The 19119-nt window shown below is 43.1% G+C and overlaps 1 protein-coding gene across 9 annotated transcripts in view; it reads left to right on the top strand.

Annotated features, from left to right (window-relative positions):
• cadpsa (Ca2+-dependent activator protein for secretion a) overlaps positions 1 to 19119 on the top strand; it is a 366374-nt gene that overhangs the window by 136031 nt on the left and 211224 nt on the right. For all 9 annotated transcript variants that reach the window (XM_051921196.1, XM_051921193.1, XM_051921192.1 and 6 more), the window contains exon 5: positions 5178 to 5414. In XM_051921196.1, the coding sequence (XP_051777156.1) occupies positions 5178 to 5414 (237 nt within the window). The remainder of the gene's footprint in view (positions 1 to 5177; positions 5415 to 19119) is intronic.

Genomic DNA, 19119 nt, shown 5'->3' with positions numbered 1-19119 from the left:
GCGCTACCCACTGTGCCACCGTGCCGCCCTAAACCCATCATGGAGAGCAATTTTGTATACCTATGCCAAGTCCCAAAAATACCACTTAAGGACACTTCCCTTATAAAGCTTAGGCATGGTTTCCACATAAAGTGCCTCAAGGGGACAAATTTTTGGGGAAAAAAAAACCCCTATTATCTTGCCCTGTACAAATGGAGAATCTGTGCAAAATTTGCCAGACAAAGGTTCAGCACTGCAGATGTGCATAACGGACAAGCAAGCGGTTATCGTGTACAGTTATTTAATTGATATTACACTGTCACCATTTTGTGCATTTTGTTTCCTCATGAGTGCAACCATTTTGGGTCTTAGTTTTTCTTGAGTGCAGCCGCTTTTGAGATTTTGGTTTCTTGACTTCTAAGCCTTGCTAGGCATGTGACACATGACATCCTGAATTCACGTTACAAAAGATGGCCAAACTTCATTGGAAAATAAAGGAAAAGACCTTGCTAAGAACTTATTTCTGAGAAATCTTCTAGTCTCAAAATTTCTGATATCAACTTTATTTTTGATATTAAGCACAAAGTTGAAGAAATAATTTGAGTTACAGCATTTTAATCTTGGTAATATCAGACCACTGTAACCTCCCTTTAATCTCTGCCGCTCATATTAATAAAACTGGTTCATCTGGACCTTTGGAAAAAGATACCAACAAGTCACAAAACCGGCAGGCTTCTAAAATCTTAGTCACACCAAGTATTCTTGCTAGTCCAGACCCAATGTTTCTTTAATGGGTCAGGTTGATTATATATCAACTGTTCTATGTCATAGGCATTGCATTGCCATACAATGGGCCTCCTTGTGGCTTCCTAGCATTTTGGGGGACTTCTGTATAATTGCTGACAGTCCCCCACTGTCCCCAGGTGGTCCTTGTTTAACTAAATTAGCCAGCTAAGTCTTTGCCATTAGTGCAGTCCTTATTCTGATGCATTACAGCCCGGCTCCCATCCTGATCCAGGTGTGTACAGCTACATCGGCACTGCCTGGGCCTCCTTCAACAGTACTATTTCATAGTTGTCAATTGTGAATTGCACTTAGTGTTTGCTGTCCTGCTTCCATCCATTATGAACATAAAAAATAGAAGTGTCTTAAAAATACTGATGTCCCTAAACCAGTGTCAAGATGTGGGAAGCAGACAGCCAGTCCCAACAACAAATGATATTTAAAAATCGAGGAAGAGTGAGAGAGCACTATGCATTCTTTGATCTGCAGCCCTTATTCATATTGCTGAAAATGATGATAGCTTTTCTCAGAAATATCTTTTATTCTTCAAACAAAAGAGCCTGGCATACCAAGAATATGTGGAGGTGAACTTCATTCAATATTTTATCAGCATGCCACTCAAGCACCACAAACATCTGAAAAATCCATGGAGTGCATTTAATATAGAAAGCTAGCCTGGCGCAAGAGGAATTTCTCAGTTAATAGTTATGTGGACTGTAATGAGCTTTGAAGGAAATGTAGATATAAATCCCTTTGTTTTTACATCATAACCCTGTTTGAGGAACATCTGGAAACCTAATAAATAATAAAACATACAAATTTACTCCCTTCCGGAAAGAGTAGCAAACATATATGGTCTTAAAACTTAATGTTTAAAACTAGCACCCCTGCAGAATTTATAAGAAGCAGTCAGGGGATACACAGGTCGCAGACGTTAGTGCGGCCAACTCATAGCACCAGATCCTGGGTTCAAGTCTTGGGGTTGTTAACTACACTTCATAGGACACTAGACTTGGACTTGAATGCAAACTAGATAAACTGGTTAGAAAAATGGAGGGACAGACAAATATATTTTTATTATTAGATGTAGTAGTAGTAATATTACTATTGAGTCCGAATTGGCCATGTTCCATGCCTCTATTGCAGAGGCGGCTGACCGGAGCGGTGGCCGTAGAGTGGTCGGTGCCTGTCGTGGCGGCAATCCCCAAACCCGTTGGTGAACACCGGCAGTGAGGGATGCTGTCAAGCTGAAGGAGTCCTACCGGTCCCTTTTGTCCTGTGGGACTCTGGAGGCAGCTGATAGGTACCGGCAGGCCAAGCAGAATGTGGCTTCGGTGGTTGCTGAGGCAAAAACACGGGCATGGGAGGAGTTTGGGGAGGCCATGGAGAACGACTTTTGGACGGCTTTGAGGAGATTCTGGTCCACCGTCCGGCGTCTCAGGAGGGGGAAGCAGTGCAGTGTCAACACTGTATATGGTGGGGATGGTGCGCTGCTGACCTCGACTCGGGACGTTGTGGGTCGGTGGGGGGGGGGGGGAGTACTTCGAAGACCTCCTCAATCCCAATAACATGCCTTCCAATGAGGAAACAGAGCCTGGGGACTCGGAGGTGGGCTCCCCCATCTCTGGGACTGAGGTCACCGAGGTGGTCAAAAAACTCCTTGGTGGCAGGGCCCCGGGAGTGGATGAGATACGCCCAGAGTTCCTCAAGGCTCTGGATGTTGTAGGGCTGTCTTGGTTGACACATCTCTACAACATCGCATGGACATCAGGGACAGTGCCTCTGGATTGGCAGACCGGGGTGGTGGTCCCCCTCTTTAAGAAGGGGGACCGGAGGGTGTGTTCTAATTACAGAGGGATCACACTCCTCAGCCTCCCTGGAAAAGTCTATTCCGGGGTTCTGGAGAGGAGGGTCCGTCGGATAGTCGAACCTCGGATTCAGGAGGAACAGTGTGGTTTTCGTCCTGGTCGCGGAACAGTGGACCAGCTCTACACCCTCAGCAGAGTCCTGGAGGGTGCATGGGAGTTCGCCCAACCAGTCTACATGTGTTTTGTGGACTTGGAAAAGGCGTTCGACCGTGTTCCTCAGGGAATTCTGTGGGGGGGGTGCTCCGGGAGTATGGAGTACCGAACCCCCTGATAAGGGCTGTTTGGTCCCTGTACAACCGGTGTCAGAGCTTGGTCCGCATTGCCGGCAGTAAGTCGAACCCGTTTCCAGTGAGAGTTGGACTCCGCCAGGGCTGCCCTTTGTCACCGATTCTGTTCATAACTTTTATGGACAGAATTTCTAGGCGCAGCCAGGGTGTTGAGGGGGTCCGGTTTGGTGGACTCAGGATTGGGTCACTGCTTTTTGCAGATGATGTTGTCCTGTTTGCTTCATCAGGCCGTGATCTTCAGCTCTCTCTGGATCGGTTCGCAGCTGGGATGGGAATCAGCACCTCCAAATCCGAGACCACGGTCCTCAGCTGGAGAAGGGTGGAGTGCCCTCTCAGGGTTGGTAGCGAGATCCTGCCTCAAGTGGAGGAGTTCAAGTATCTCGGGGTCTTGTTCACGAGTGAGGGAAGAATGGAGCGCGAGATCAACAGGCAGATCGGTGCGGCGTCCGCAGTGATGTGGGCTCTGCATCGGTCTGTCGTGGTGAAAAAGGAGCTGAGCCATAAGGCAAAGCTCTCAATTTACCGGTCGATCTATGTTCCTACCCTCACCTATGGTCATGAGCTATGGGTAGTGACCGAAAGAACGAGATTGCGAATACAAATGGCTGAAATGAGTTTCCTCCGCAGGGTGTCTGGGCTCTCCCTTAAAGATAGGGTGAGAAACTCAGTCATCTGGGAGGGGCTCAGAGTACAGCCGCTGCTCCTCCGCATCGAGAGGAGTCAGATGAGGTGGCTCGGGCATCTGATCAGGATGCCTCCTGGACGCCTTCCCTGGTGAGGTGTTCCAGGCACGTCCAACCGGGAGGAGGCCCCGGGGAAGACCCAGGACACGCTGGAGGGACTGTGTCTCCCAGCTGGCCTGGGAACGCCTTGGGATTCTCCTGGAAGAGCTAGAAGTGGCTGGGGAGAGGGAAGTCTGGGCATCTCTGCTCAAGCTGCTGCCCCCGCGACCCGACCTCGGATAAGCGGAAGAGAATGGATGGATGGAGTATTATTATCCTTGGGTCTCTGAACTTGATAAGAAAATGGAAGAATTTCCATTCATTTTATGATTAATTACTATCTTACATAGTGCTTTTCATATCTATCTATCTATCTATATTAAGCAGTAAGAGTTTTGTCTGTCACATGGCTGAATGTGAACCACAAGGATTAGAACCTTAATGTTTGTCTTAATCGAAAGGTTATGACGTGATGCATGCTAGTGAAGCAAAAAAATCAAGGAAGCAGCAACCTCTGTGAAGTTATTAGGGTTCACATCTCTTTTTTTACAATGAAGTTCTCGAGAGGGTGACATGGCAGGAAGAAGACAAACAGCAGTGACAATTGCTGGGCATGAGGCACATTGCTGAGTCTGCTCATAGGAAGAAGAACTGCAGTACCATCTGCTGAGAATCAAGTACAGGATACAGAATGGAAGGACAAGCAGATAGATTAAAATTATTTTTTTATTATGTTTTTACCGTTTAGGTAATTCTGATTAGAAAATGGAGGTATAAACAGATATATTATTATTAGCTAATGTAGCAGTAATATAACTATTAGTAGTAGTATTATTCTTATGACCCTGAACTGGATAATTAAATTTATTATTATTCTATAATGATGCTATAAACCTATTTTATTATAACAGTGACCCTAAACTGCATTAATGATTTAAAGCCTGGCAGGATGGACAGACATATTATTATTGATATTGTTGATGACGTTATTCATTGTGACCCTGAACTGTGTCAGTCGAACAGACAATACATGGATGACTGCTTATTGTTATAACTCACAACTCATCTGTTCCTGGTTTTCCCATTATATTAAAAGTGCTGCTGCTATTAATGTTGCTGTGTCATGGATCCTGGCTTTGTTCCAAAAGGTCTGCATGTTCTCCCAGGTTTTTATCTCTGGCTATTTTGTATTACATTTACCCCAATAGCCCAGTGTGAGTGAGGAGCTGTGCCCTTTGGTGGTCTGCTTTCGTGCATTTCAACTGATGCCAACAGAGGCTCCTGCTAAGTGACCCTGTAATTGAAAAAGAAGGTTCAGGAAATGGATGGACAAATATTCAGTTTCCATCCATTCAAACAAAAATGGCTTACTCCAGCACAGGGTTGTGGGTGCTGGAGCCTATCCTGGAAAGAATCAACCATGGATAGGATGCCAGTGATATTCTCAATTCTTAGTGTAATTTGGTTAGTTTTACTGTTTCTATTGCTTTTTATTTTGAGGGTTGCTATTTACTCACTGTTTTACTTTTTCCAAATAGGAGCGCAAGTTTCCCAAGTTTGTGTCAAAGGAAATGGAGAACATGTACATCGAGGAACTGAAGTCCTCTGTGAATTTACTCATGGCAAACCTGGAAAGCATGCCTGTGTCCAAAGGTGGTTCTGAGTTTAAGTTACAGAAATTGAAACGTAGCCACAACACATCTATCATCGATATGGGGGAGGAGAACGAAAACCAGCTCTCTAAATCAGATGTGGTGCTGGCCTTCTCACTCGAGGTAAATCTTCAAATATTTGTTCTTTGGCTTCTTTCAATGGGGATCCTGAACACCTGTGACATCTGTTTGGAAAGCTGGCTGTTATTGTCAGATGCTAAGAATGGCAAATAAGAGGGGTACTGGGAAAGCAGCAGCTGCTTGGCATTCACCAATAAGCTGAAATGAACTGCTGCCAAATGGTGATGACTCGGCAAACTGAGCACGTCAGTTCAGTGAAGGACAGCCATTCTGAGACTCCCTGCAGCATTGAGTGATCTTAGAACATCATGCTGAAGGCTGAAACTGGCCAATAGTGGAGACCTTTAACCTTTCAGGAATGGCTATTATACACATTCTTGCTATAGGATAATGTTTATTTTAATGCTTCATGAAAGGTCTTCTGCAAGGTCTTATATCTTGAATGCTTTATTTTAAACCCCAGAGTGGAAGGGTTCTTAGAGCCTGTACGTCTTCATTTTAAAATTAAAACGTCTGGGGTATAAGATGTTGTATAGTATTTGCCTACAAAAAGTCCAAAAAATCCATACTGTAAGAAACAGAAATCACACAGTGTTTGTTTCTAAAGGGGCTGTGATGGATGGGCTCCACTGCCAGAACTAGTTCCTGCCTTGGGATTAGTGCTGCCAAAACTTTGAATTGAATTAAGATGGAATACTCCTCCCTAAAATTACTATTTTTTTTACCTGCCAGGTGGCACGATAGTGTAGTGGCAGTGCTGCTGTCTCACAATAAGGAGACTGGGGTTCTGCCGGATTGGGTCCTAATACATGCAGGTTAAGTGATTTTGCATTGTTAAATTGAATTAGCGTGTATTCATTCTGCAATGGGTTGGTGGCATGTCCAAGGGTTGTTCCTGCCTTGCACTTGATTGTTGGGATAGGCTCCAGGTGCCCCATGATCCTGCCCTGGAAAATGGATGGATGGATGAAGGTACTTATTCCATGTAGTTTGTAGTGATGGCTGAGAGAAAAATGTTAATCTCACGTTTTCATGCGGATCTGAGATAACAAAACTTTTGATATAATGGGCATCTATGGTGACCAATGCCAGACAACAGCAAACAAACCAAAATGTTCATAAGAAAATCTCACATTAAATTGTGACACAAAATATACATGTCAAGTCATCAAGTCATATGTGTTTGGGATGATGTGAGCATACATTTTTACTAAAATATTGTTAAATACACCAACTTTATAAAACATTCTCATAAAAAAATCAAAAACGCTCAGATGTGAAACAGCATTTGAATTGTCCTGCTGGGGGCATGCTTAAGTATTTTATTACTGCAGGTTTTAAAATCCTAAATAAACTGGGAGCCATGTTTGGATCCTTTTCCCTAATTTGTTTGTCCCTTCTGATTTTTAAAATAAAGTGTGTCTAGGATAAAAGAATTTGGGTAGAATCTTTCAAAGAAAGATAAAACATAATCATCTGTAATTAACATAAGAATTCATATAGTATCTTCTCATTAAAGGTTACCATAAAACAGTCTAACACACAAGAAACAGCATCGGTTCCTAAAGGGTTTAAGCAAAGATGTCTTGGCTCTAAGAACTTGACCACTAATGTCTCTCGAAGGATTACAAAAAAAAAAAAAAAAAAAAAATCTACAAAAACATAGTGAAGGTGTAAATTGAAGATGCCTACGACTTGTGCAGTATTTGGCTGCAATGAGCCAAAACACAAATCAAGCATATACAAATTAAGAATATTATGCAGTATTTTACAAATTATCCATAATGTGAGGACATGCATAGTATCTTCTCGTAAAGGGTTCCTATAAATTTACTGTATCTATCTATGACATAGGAAGTCAACTTATAAAATCAACTTGTAATTGGTGCAAATGAAGGTATCCAGGATCATCTAATACCATCCCATACATCATTAAAATAAAGCTATCCAAAAACACAATTTGTACAGTACCTGGAGGTTTACTATTGATATAACAACTTGATCAGTATCTACCCAAAAATAGTTAACATAAAAAAAATTGAAAACACGATTACTTGTACAAATAAAACCTGTATGTAAACTTGTACAATATTTGCTTCTAAAGGGTCCTTAATGCACAGATACCATCCAAATTTGTAAATGCTGAGTGAAGTAACAGGACATTCTCAAACCTGCATAAGCCATCTAAGTGTTATCAGGAGCCCAACAGCATTAAGTCCAAGGCCAGTGCCAGTCTTTGGAAGGGACACTCAGACCACTCTGTCACGGAGCCCACTCATGAATACACTCACACTAGGCCAATTCAGAATTGTCAACTAACTGATGTGGGAGTAAAACTGGAGTACCTGGAATAAAGCTCATACAGACGAGAGAACATGAAAATGTCAAAAAATGAATTGGGCCGAGTTTCCCTGAAAATGATAAATCTTATTGAGCTCCTTTTAGATGCTCATATGCAATGCATGAACTACTTTTTCATGCATTTTCCAAAATGCAGTAGGTGTAAAGGTTTAGGTTTAGGTTTATTTGTCATATATAGGTTAACACAGGGTCAACATACAATGAAATGTGTATGACGAGAAAACAAGTCACTCAGCCTAGATCCAATAAAGCTTAAAAAAAGATTACAAGTTAAAAATAGACAAGTCATATAAAATAAAATGTGTATGTTTTAAAAGAAGTTATAGAGCAATATGAGTTGAATGAGCAGCAAGTACAAATGACAGTTATTGCACAGATAATGTTTTATAAGTGCAGATGCATATTCCATAAAGTGCAGATGCATGTTCCAGTCAGTATTCAGAGTGTGTGCAGGTACAGTTTGTGTGTGAGTAGTGCAATGTAGATGTAATGTAAGTGTGTGTAAGTGTTCAGGTGTTGCTGTTGAGGAGTCGAATGGCCTGGTGGTAAAAGCTGTTCTTAAGTCTTGTAGTCCGAGCAGCCAGACTCCTGTATCGTCTGCCGGACGGTAACAAGGAGAACAGCTGGCGTGCTGGATGGCTGTGGTCCTTTATGATGCTGCTTGTCTTACGCAAGCACCGATGGAGGTAAATGTCTTCAATGGCAGGAAGACTCTTGCCCGTGATGTGCTCTGCTGCCTTCACCACTCTCTGTAGTGATTTCCGGCTGCTGGCAGAGCAGCTCCCATACCAGACGGTAACGCAGCCCGTTAGCAGACTCTCGACCACACTCCTGTAAAAGTTTGAGGTGATGTTGGCATTCATGCCAAACTTCCTCAGCCTCCTCAGGAAGTAGAGCCGCTGGCGAGCTTTCTTGACCACAGTGTCTATGTGAAGGGTCCACGAGAGATCCTTGGTGATGTTTACTCCGAGGAACTTGAAGCTGTTGACCCTTTCAACTTCTATGCCACTGATGTAGATGGCCTGGTGTTCTCTGCCTTGTTGTTTTCGATAGTCAAAGTACTACTTTGTTAAATCCACCCAAGACGTCGCCTACAAAAAAGCATCACAAGTCGATTGAGAAGTAGTGGATTAATAATAATATCAGTATATGTTTTCATCATTAGTCTTTCAGTGGAATGACATTACAATTTGGTGACCAAATATGACAAAGTAAAAATAAGCATAAAATCGAACACAATTTCTCTCTCAGATAAACGCAAAGGAAATGACAGGCACGCCATGAAAGAATTGCACACTTTTCTAAAGATGAGCCCGTTCTTTTAGATGACAGTACAGTGGTGTTGTTCAGTAAGACACGCAGCAGCAAGAAAAACAGGAGTTGTGCAATTAAATGCAGAGAATATGTCTGCACATTTCAGTATACTTTACTCTCTTCAGACACACAGAAACCACCTGGATAGCCTGGTATATACTGATTTATATAATGTAATATATTTTCACATCCATCCATCCATCCATCCTCTTCCACTTATTCGAGGTCGGGTCGCGGGGGCAGCAGCTTGAGCAGAGATGCCCAGACTTCCCTCTCCCTGGCCACTTCTTCTGGCTCTTCCGGGAGAATCCCGAGGCGTTCCCAGGGCCAGCCGGGAGACATAGTCCCTCCAGCGTGTCCTGGGTCTTCCCCGGGGGCTCCTCCCGGTTGGACGTGCCCGGAACACCTCACCAGGGAGGCGTCCAGGAGGCATCCTCATCAGATGCCCGAGCCACCTCATCTGACTCCTCTCGATGCGGAGGAGCAGTGGCTCTACTCTGAGCCCCTCCCGGATGACCGAGCTTCTCACCCTATCTTTAAGGAAGAGGCGGGACACCTTGCGGAGGAAACTCATTTCAGCCGCTTGTATTCGCGATCTCGTTCTTTCGGTCACTACCCATAGCTCATGATCACAGGTGAGGGTAGGAACATAGATCAACTGGTAAATTGAGAGCTTTGCCTTATGGCTCCTTTTTCTCCGCAACAGACCGATGCAGAGCCCGCATCACTGCGGACGCCGCACCGATCTGCCTGTCAATCTCACGCTCCATTCTTCCCTCACTCGTGAACAAGACCCCAAGATACTTGAACTCCTCCACTTGAGGCAGGATCTCGCTACCAACCCCTGAGAGGGCACTCCACCCTTCTCCGGCTGAGGACCATGGTCTCGGATTTGGAGGTGCTGATTCCCATCCCAGCTTCTTCACACTCAGCTGCGAACCGATCCAGAGAGAGCTGAAGATCACGGCCTGATGAAGCAAACAGGACAACATCATCTGCAAAAAGCAGTGACCCAATCCTGAGTCCACCAAACCGGACCCCCTCAACACCCTGGCTGTGCCTAGAAATTCTGTCCATAAAAGTTATGAACAGAATCGGTGACACAGGGCAGCCCTGGCGGAGTCCAACTTTCACTGGAAACGGGTTCGACTTACTGCCGGCAATGCGGACCAAGCTCTGACACCGGTTGTACAGGGACCGAACAGCTCTTATCAGGGGGTCCGGTACCCCATACTCCTGGAGCACCCCTCACAGGACTCCCCGAGGGACACGGTCGAACGCCTTTTCCAAGTCCACAAAACACATGTAGACAGGTTGGGCGAACTCCCATACACCCTCCAGGACTCTGCTAAGGGTGTAGAGCTGGTCCACTGTTTCGCGACCAGGACAAAACCCACACTGTTCCTCCTGAATCCGAGGTTCGACTATCCGACGGACCCACCTCTCCAGAACCCCCGAATAGACTTTTCCAGGGAGGCTGAGGAGTGTGATCCCTCCGTAATTAGAACACACCCTCCGGTCCCCCTTCTTAAAGAAGGGGGACCACCACCCCAGTCTGCCAATCAGGAGGCACTGTCCCTGATGTCCATGCGATGTTGCAGAGACGTGTCAACCAAGACAGCTCTACAACATCCAGAGCCTTGAGGAACTCTGGGCGCATCTCATCCACCCCCGGAGCCCTGCCACTAAGGAGTTTTTTGACCACCTCGGTGACCTCAGTCCCAGAGATGGGGTAGCCCACCTCCGAGTCCCCAGGCTCTGCTTCCTCACTGGAAGGCATGTTAGTGGGATTGAGGAGGTCTTCGAAGTACTCCCCCCACCGATCTACAATGTCCCGAGTCGAGGTCAGCAGCGCACCATCCCCACCATATACAGTGTTGACATTGCACTGCTTCCCCCTCCTGAGACGCCGGATGGTGGACCAGAATCTCCTCGAAGCCGTCCAAAAGTCGTTCTCCATGGCCTCCCCAAACCCCTCCCATGCCCGTGTTTTTGCCTCAGCAAACACCGAAGCCGCATTCTGCTTGGCCAACCGGTACCTATCAGCTGCCTCCAGAGTCCCACAGGACAAAAGGGACTGGTAGGACTCCTTCAGCTTGACCGCATCCCTCACCGCCGGTGTTCACCAACGGGTTTGGGGATTGCCGCCACGACAGGCACAGACCACTCTACGGCCACAGCTCCGGTCAGCTGCCTCTACAATAGAGGCATGGAACATGGCCCATTCGGACTCAATGTCCCCCACCTCCCTCGGGACATGGTCAAAGCTACTTCTGACAGGGGGCTCTGCCAGACGTTCCCAGCAGACCCTCACAACACGTTTGGGCCTACCAGGCCAGACCGGCATCCTCCCCCACCATCAAAGCCAACTGACCACCAGGTGGTGTTCAGTTGACAGCTCCACCCCTCTCTTCACTCGAGTGTCCAAGACATGTGGCCGCAAATCCGATGACACGACCACAAAGTCGATCATCGAACTGAGGCCTAGGATGTCCTGGTGCCAAGTGCACATATGAACATCCCTATTCTTGAAAACGGTGTTTGTTATGAACAATCCGTAATGGGCACAGAAGTCCAATAACAAAACACCACTCGTGTTCAGATCGAGATCGATCATTGCCCTCGTGAGCATTGAATTCTCCCAGCAGTACGAGGGAGTCCCCAGAAGGTATGCCCTCTAGCACCCCCTCCAGGGACTCCAAAAAGGGTGGGTACTCTGAACTGCTGTTCGGTGCATACGCACAAACAACAGTTAGGACCCGTCCCCCCACCCGAAGGCGGAGGGAGGCTACCCTCTCGTCCACCGGGGTAAACCCCAATGTACAAGCTCCAAGTCGGATGGCAATAAGTATGCCCACACCTGCTCGAAGTCTCTCACTGGGGGGCAACTCCAGAGTGGTAGAGAGTCCAGCCCCTCTCAAGGAGATGGTTCCAGAGTCCAAGCTGTGCGTCGAGGTGAGCCCGACTATATCTAGCCGGAACCTCGCAACCTCGCGCACTAGCTCAGGCTCCTTCCCCTTCAGAGAGGTGACATTCCGCGTCCCAAGAGCCAGCTTCTGTAGCTGAGGATCGGACCGCCAAGGTCCCCGCCTTCAGCCACCACCTAACTCACACTGCACCCGACCTCCTTGGCCCCTCCCATAGGTGGTGAACCCATGGGAAGGGGGACCCACGTTGCCTCTTCGGGCTGTGCCCGGCCAAGCCCCATGGGTGCAAGCCCGGCCACCAGGCGCTCGCCATCGAGCCCCACCTCCAGTCCTGGCTCCAGAGGGGGGCCCCAGTGACCCGCGTCCAGGCAAGGGAAAACGCCATCCAAATTTTTTATTCATCATAGATGGTCTGTTGGTATATTTTCACAATCATCAAATAAAATAAAAATCCATTTCTGTATTAAAAATCCCTACACCGTCCTTTGGACGGTGCATGGTATGTTTACTTCTCCAATAAATATTATTATATATAAGGAAGTCACATGAAGACAGCGGAGTTTCCATACAGCTATGCCTATACATTGCTTTCTACACATTGCAGGTTTGCTGATGAGCTACTTCTTGCTCTTCAGCCAGGTCATGAGTATTAGTTACAGGCATCAACAGGTATGAACAATGAGCACATGCACTATCACCCAGTAGCCATCCACTACTAATTTAATTGTTTCTTGCATTTTGAAACACTGTTTGGACACCCAGCACAGGCACTGTGAGTAACCTCAGGGCACCCTTGCCACAATATCCACAAAAAGCCTTCAGTGATTGCAAAATCAGAGTTGAATGAAAGAACCTTTATGGCAGGTGTAACAAGGCTCCAAGAGGCTGTGTGTATGAATGGGTATCAGCTGCAGCCTACTGAGTTTATTTAAATAATGTGCAAGTGTTGGAGTCACGACATGGTGGCTGGAAACACAGAATACAATGAATATTCCTCTCTGCCGGCTTTCTTTATTGCAGTTGTGCTGTCTCGATCCAAACGTATCAACACCTAGTTTCTGTCCTTCCCTTTTCATTCTTCCTGCTCTTCCACATAACACTTTACAATACAGAAATCATCTCAGTAAAAGTAAAAAGCGATGAAACCTTAGAACGCCAATTCCTCACAATTTTTAAAGAAAATAGTGATATTACCTTATAAATTTGTAATTATTAACAGCCTAGATTATTTAAATGAATTTAATAATTTATCTATAAAATGTCATGCTATGAATACTTTAAGGCATTTCATCACTAAAATATTATAATCTCAATATAAATCTTAGTACAGAGAATTGTCATTATGTGAATTTAAGATATTTTGTGTGGCGACTACAACCTGTGGCTACACTTGCAGCGAGAGGAAGCTTGTTTAGGACATGCTTACATTTTAACAACTGGGTCAAGGAGCACATAGATTATGAAGGATTTAACATGCTAATCTGGGGCTTGAAAAAAACAAATTAAAGATAGTTCTTAAAATGAATTCTACGATGTTCTTAGCATTACTATGCATTTGGGAAATACAACCTGGACTGAGGTTTGAACCTAATACCCAGCTAACCATTGTGCAGCCCTAAAGATATATAATATTCCTTAACTTTTTTTTTTTTTTAATGAAATATAAACATGAAGATCAAATAAGGTTATGCTTACCTAACAATTCAGAGTTTGGTGATGATAAATTATATTTTGAGTGATTATTACTTGCAGTAAACATCTAATAATGCAGGCATATGTTTAACAATTTGTACATCTGGTCAAATGAAATGTGAAGACTAGCATGAACCGCTGGGACATCATAATCATAATACATTCACAGAATTCTTTTTTTTTTTTTTTTTTTTTTTTACTTTCTGTACTGAAAAAGCAATTTATTTCAAAAATGAGGACCAGTTTGTTTCATCTAAAAACTCAAGATTTTGCAGTAAAGTTCTGATCACATACTGCTCTTATGTTTAACCACTGCCTGACTAGTGGATGCCCTTTTGCTAAATGGACAATATCAGGAATGACAAATGCAGAGGCTAATGGCATCCATTATTATTGGCTGAAACCAAATTCTGTATCATCCTAGTCCTTCGGTCCCACATTCCCATCACGTGAAATCAGGGCCTAATCATTACAAGTCATCCAACTGGAAACAAATGCAATGCAGCAACACTCCGAGAAAACGGCATTATTGTGTTACCTTATTTTTCTTTTTAATCATAATCAAATTGACAGATGACAACCATAGTATCCTGCATCTTCAATGAGTCCAATAAATGTATGACCTACTTTGGGACGCTCAGATGTGGAATGGTTAATTACAATGTTGGCTTTTAGTTTTAGCATATTTGTTTCATTTAATGTATTTTTTTATTAAAAAAAGACACAAACTCTGCTTAGGCTCAGAAACAAAGGACAATGTCAAAATTAAGATTTCATTATCCTTTAATTGGTCAAGAACAACAAAAGCGAAAAACATTGGGGGGGGGGTGGTGGGGGGAATCAGCAATAAAATAAAAAGCATACATCATTACAGATGTCCATTTCAGTTCTTGCGGAGCTCTTCCTGCCATTAAAGATATCATTTGCTGAAAGTAAATTTGGTCTTGGTCAGCAAAGACGTTAAATGCTGCTACTTCACACACCCAGTATTTGTAGTTTGCATGTTGTGCCCATGTCTTTTGGGGCTTCCTCATGAACACATGCCTGTTATTCCAAGTGTATGACAGAGAGCCCTGCAATGGACTGTCACCTCATCCATCCCTGGACATATCCCAACAAAAGTGGATTCAGTGTCAGATCTCGAGACAATTAGACCTCTGCTTTTTCAAAAAGCTCTGTTTTCCTCATCCACACTGCAGTAGAAGATCTGTCATTTTGAAATATTCATCCATTTATTTTCAGAACCTGCTTATCCAGGGCAGGGTCGCAGTATGTATTTTAATTATTTTACTTTAATTGTATTTGCATTTTGAAATTTTAGATTATGGTTGTGTTTTAGAAGCTGTATAGCACTTTTGTTATTGAAAGGGGCTTAAAAAATAAATTGATGTTGACATCATGTGCTGCTGGGATAGGCTCAGGACCCTGAATTGGATTAAGCAGGTTGGAGAATGTTCCATGAGTTATGTTATATGTTAGGACTCTTTATTCTATCAATTTCTTCTTAAATACATTTTGTCAGGCAGGATTGTCAGCGTCTTGTCTATCGAGTTCTTATTTAATTTTTGAAATTAAATATGTGAACAGGCTGTATAAGAAACAATGGTGCACTTCAATACATTCAATTTATTCAAACTTTTGAATGCTTTAACAAGAATACCTTTTCCACTTTATTTCATAGAATGTCCACATACTTTCATTGCAACAATTATGGAGTCTGTGAGTTTTGTTGGTTTAATTGGTGCATCCTCATCTATTTTCTCATGCATAAATACATTTCTTGTCCTTTGTGTTTTATCCAAATTTATCTCATATTAAATGTTTTTGATCAGTCCGTTAAGGATTTATGATAAAGCATATGTCTGTTGTGATTTGCGTCCAATTATTCCTTTCCATATGAAATCTACAAATGACCAAAGTTAAAAAGGGTTTGTACTTGGCATGGAAAGGCTCCATGCTCTACAGTATTAATGGGACTCAACTACAGACTTGCTTTTGGTGTGATAGAGGAAAATAAAATGGTAGCACTTTTGAATACAGATATTGAGATCCACAGTAAAAGGTTGCTCCCTTAATGTTGAATTTAAAGCATTTTGAAAAATTTTAATGTATAACGGCAAAGGTACCCCCAATTTGTTCAGGTATAATTAACAATAAGGCAGATATTGGGGTAGCTTTGGTGTTGCAAGTTTGTGCTCAAAGTCCTTCTGTAGATCGCAATATTTTTATATGAAAGCTTTTGTGCAGATCTATATTTAAAAATATAAATATATAATTATTTCTCTTTGCGTTAGTCTTTATTTTGTGTATTAAACTGGAAAATGCTCCCAGTGGTATTAATTTTAAGAACACGGTACAAAAGGTAGGCAAAGGCTGTGTTAGCTGTCCTTGAGCACAGTGTACTGTGCATCTCTCGGTGGCATTTTTGGCATGAAAATTATGGTGTACTGCCCATGCAGAATGGCAACAGTTTTTTTGTACAGTTCTTGTAATTAGAAATGGAATCAGGAGATTGATTAAGGTCAGTATAACAGGCAAGGGGCTGATACCAAAAAGACAAAGATACAATAAACAAAAGACAGAACATGAAACAAAATTCATAGTTTGAGAAAATTGTGAGGGAGTTGATAATAAAAATAAATCATACTAGAAAACACGTGGACCCTCTGATCCTCCCAAGATCAAGATTCTAGTTTCTGTAGTTTGCGAGTACCAGCAGGCTATGTGCAGCAAATGCTGGTGCAGTCATTCTTCTTACCCTTCAATTGCAGTGTGTGAAGTGGTATCAAATTACTGGTGGTACTCAATTTATGGCAATACAGTGACATTCGAATAGTTGGGGGGGGGAGGTTAAGAGGGGATTACAGTTCCTGTGAAGAGTTCTTAAGAGATGCCAGTATTCACTGGTATACTAAGAAATTGTGCCAATATATACATTTTTACTTTGTAGCAATACAATGACAGACAATCTCAAAAAGTGTGTGTGTTTTCCCCTTTCAACACTTCTGAAGAGGTGCCAGTACTCTATGTTGAAATTGGAAGAGGTGCTGGTGAGCACCGGACCACTCCAGGCACTGCATAATTGGCTTCTGCAATTTGCTTCACACTCAGCAGATGTCACAATTCTGATTTTTCTCCCTTCCATGTCACCATCTTGATCACTTTCCCTATGCAGTTTGCTGTATGAAAGACACAAACCCAGATGACTTTACGGAGGTTGTTACTAGCCTTATTTTTAGCTTCAAGACTACATATCACGTCATAAGCTATCGATTAAGACCAAGATCAAGGTTTATATTATATATATTTATCATTTTATATATAGCGGACCAAAGCCAAAACGAAGAACATATGTCAAAGTCAAAGAACAGAAACAAAGTTGTAACCAGAGTTCTAATAACAACACTCAGAAATGACACTAACTTTTTTTGATTGTATCCATAAACTTGGACGATTGGGAAGCACACAAAGCTGACTTTTATACCTTCTACCCAATAATATCACTTGTCACACCCTTCTGGTTGGCTTTACCTTATCCGTCAACGGAAAGTTCCCATAATGGCAGTATCCATAAGAAAAAACATAGAATAACTGCAAAATATTACACACAAAATCTAGATGTCATGTGGTGGGACCATTCCAGATATTTCCAACATGTGTGCAGACTCTGTTATTGTAAACATGAACCTATCAATCTAATCATGTCTGTCTGTCATTTGCTAAAGTCAAGTTCATGCATTGTTCTCATCACAAAGTATCAATCAAACGATGTGATGCTGGTGCTTGGTCTGTCTTTATTGGCATCGGGTCATTGTGATCTCTTGTGACATCATCATCGCCTGACAAAATACAGCAATAGAGATTTAAATGTTAAGTAAAGTGAGAGCCTTGCAACCACCTGCTGCTCAGGAAAATGTAGTGCATGTGCAGTGCCTAAAGTTTAGAATGAAACAGCTTTGAAGTGGCACAAAAACCGGAGACAGAACATGCACACTGCATATGCTGCATGACTTGAGCACAAGTCTCAATGGCTGTCTAAAAGCTGTGCTGACTACCTGCAGCCAGGTATTTGCTTCTCAGTGCACAGGACAAATGCAGGATTATCGATTTCTTACAATGGTCATAAAAAATACAGTTAAAAATGTATTGTTTTGAATGTGAATAAAAATTCTGTTTAAATTTTGAATTTTTAGCTAAAGCAGAGCAATAACCTGATCCATTGCAATTCTTAATTGTCTTCCCCATGTAAATCAGAAGTGGATCCCTGTGATGACATTTTCTTGCTCTAATTCTTTTGGCCAGCCATAAATTTCCCACTGTAACACATGGTTGGGTACATTCAGGGTCAAAATAAAATAAACTGTTCACCAAAAGTCTACAAATCTTGGCACATAAGTGACAGGTGTGTTCAGTCCCTTTCCCTTCGGCTTATTGGCTTCTTTGATACATCCAGTTGAGGCTGAAGCCAAGAACAATCTGAGATGTCAATGGCCAGCCATTTAATGGTTATGCAACTGTTTGAATTGATCCCGATGTGACCCCCCACAACTGACCCTCTTCAAGTCATCTACTAATTAGACAGTGATCAAAGTTAAAAGGCGTCTTCTGCAGGCGTCGATTCTGCACAATGTGGAATGAATTGCTTCTGCCTTGGGAACTGTAGATCATGAAAACCTCAAGCGCAGATCGTTTTTAAGGCCTCCTTTGGGATCCCATCCTGACATTCAGTAACAAATTGGTTATTGTTGAGCATGTTTCCGAGGCGTAAAGTTGCATCACGGGAGGAGGACAACTGTTGTACAGTACCCTATGACAGCTGCACAGGGGTCATTTCCAGTGGAGATGTCACTTCCATCCAAATCAGCCTCTCAAAAGGAAGAGTATGATGACACTAATCAGTGGGCCAACTGACCTAATATGTACGAGGAAGAAAACATGACAACCTGGAGGAAAGCCACATGTCAGCTCCACAAGACCTTAAACTGAGATGGAATCTGAACCACAGATTTTGAAACTGTCAAGTAGTAGTGTTAACCAATGTGCCACCCAGTAATGCTTGATTCTTCCGAAAACAGAAAACACAAATCAACCAAACTTTACTTTATAAAGTACCTTTCACAAAGAGCATTATTATGAAGTACACAAGACTGGAATACAGTGCAACACAAAATAACGTGACCTGGTACACAACAGGCTATAGAATTACATGTTAATTACACCTAGGAAGGAAAAATCAAAGCCAAACAGTCATACACTGCGTCCTTTACAAGTGTCCTCAAACCTGATGCTGCAAAGTGTGTGTTTAGTTAGTCTTATTGGCCACCTGGGAAGGTGTGAAGGTTTGTAAGTGATTCTTGATTAACGCGCTAATTTGCTAATTTCAGGGATTGCTGCTCAATTATATGAACACTTGTCCTTAAGAGGCTCGATTTCAAGTGTAAAGTAATGCTAAA

The sequence above is a fragment of the Erpetoichthys calabaricus genome, chromosome 18 (genome assembly GCF_900747795.2).
Source record: "Erpetoichthys calabaricus chromosome 18, fErpCal1.3, whole genome shotgun sequence".
Classification (NCBI taxonomy): domain Eukaryota; kingdom Metazoa; phylum Chordata; class Cladistia; order Polypteriformes; family Polypteridae; genus Erpetoichthys; species Erpetoichthys calabaricus.
Note: the sequence above shows the minus strand (reverse complement) of the source record. Positions and strands in the feature narration are given on the sequence as shown.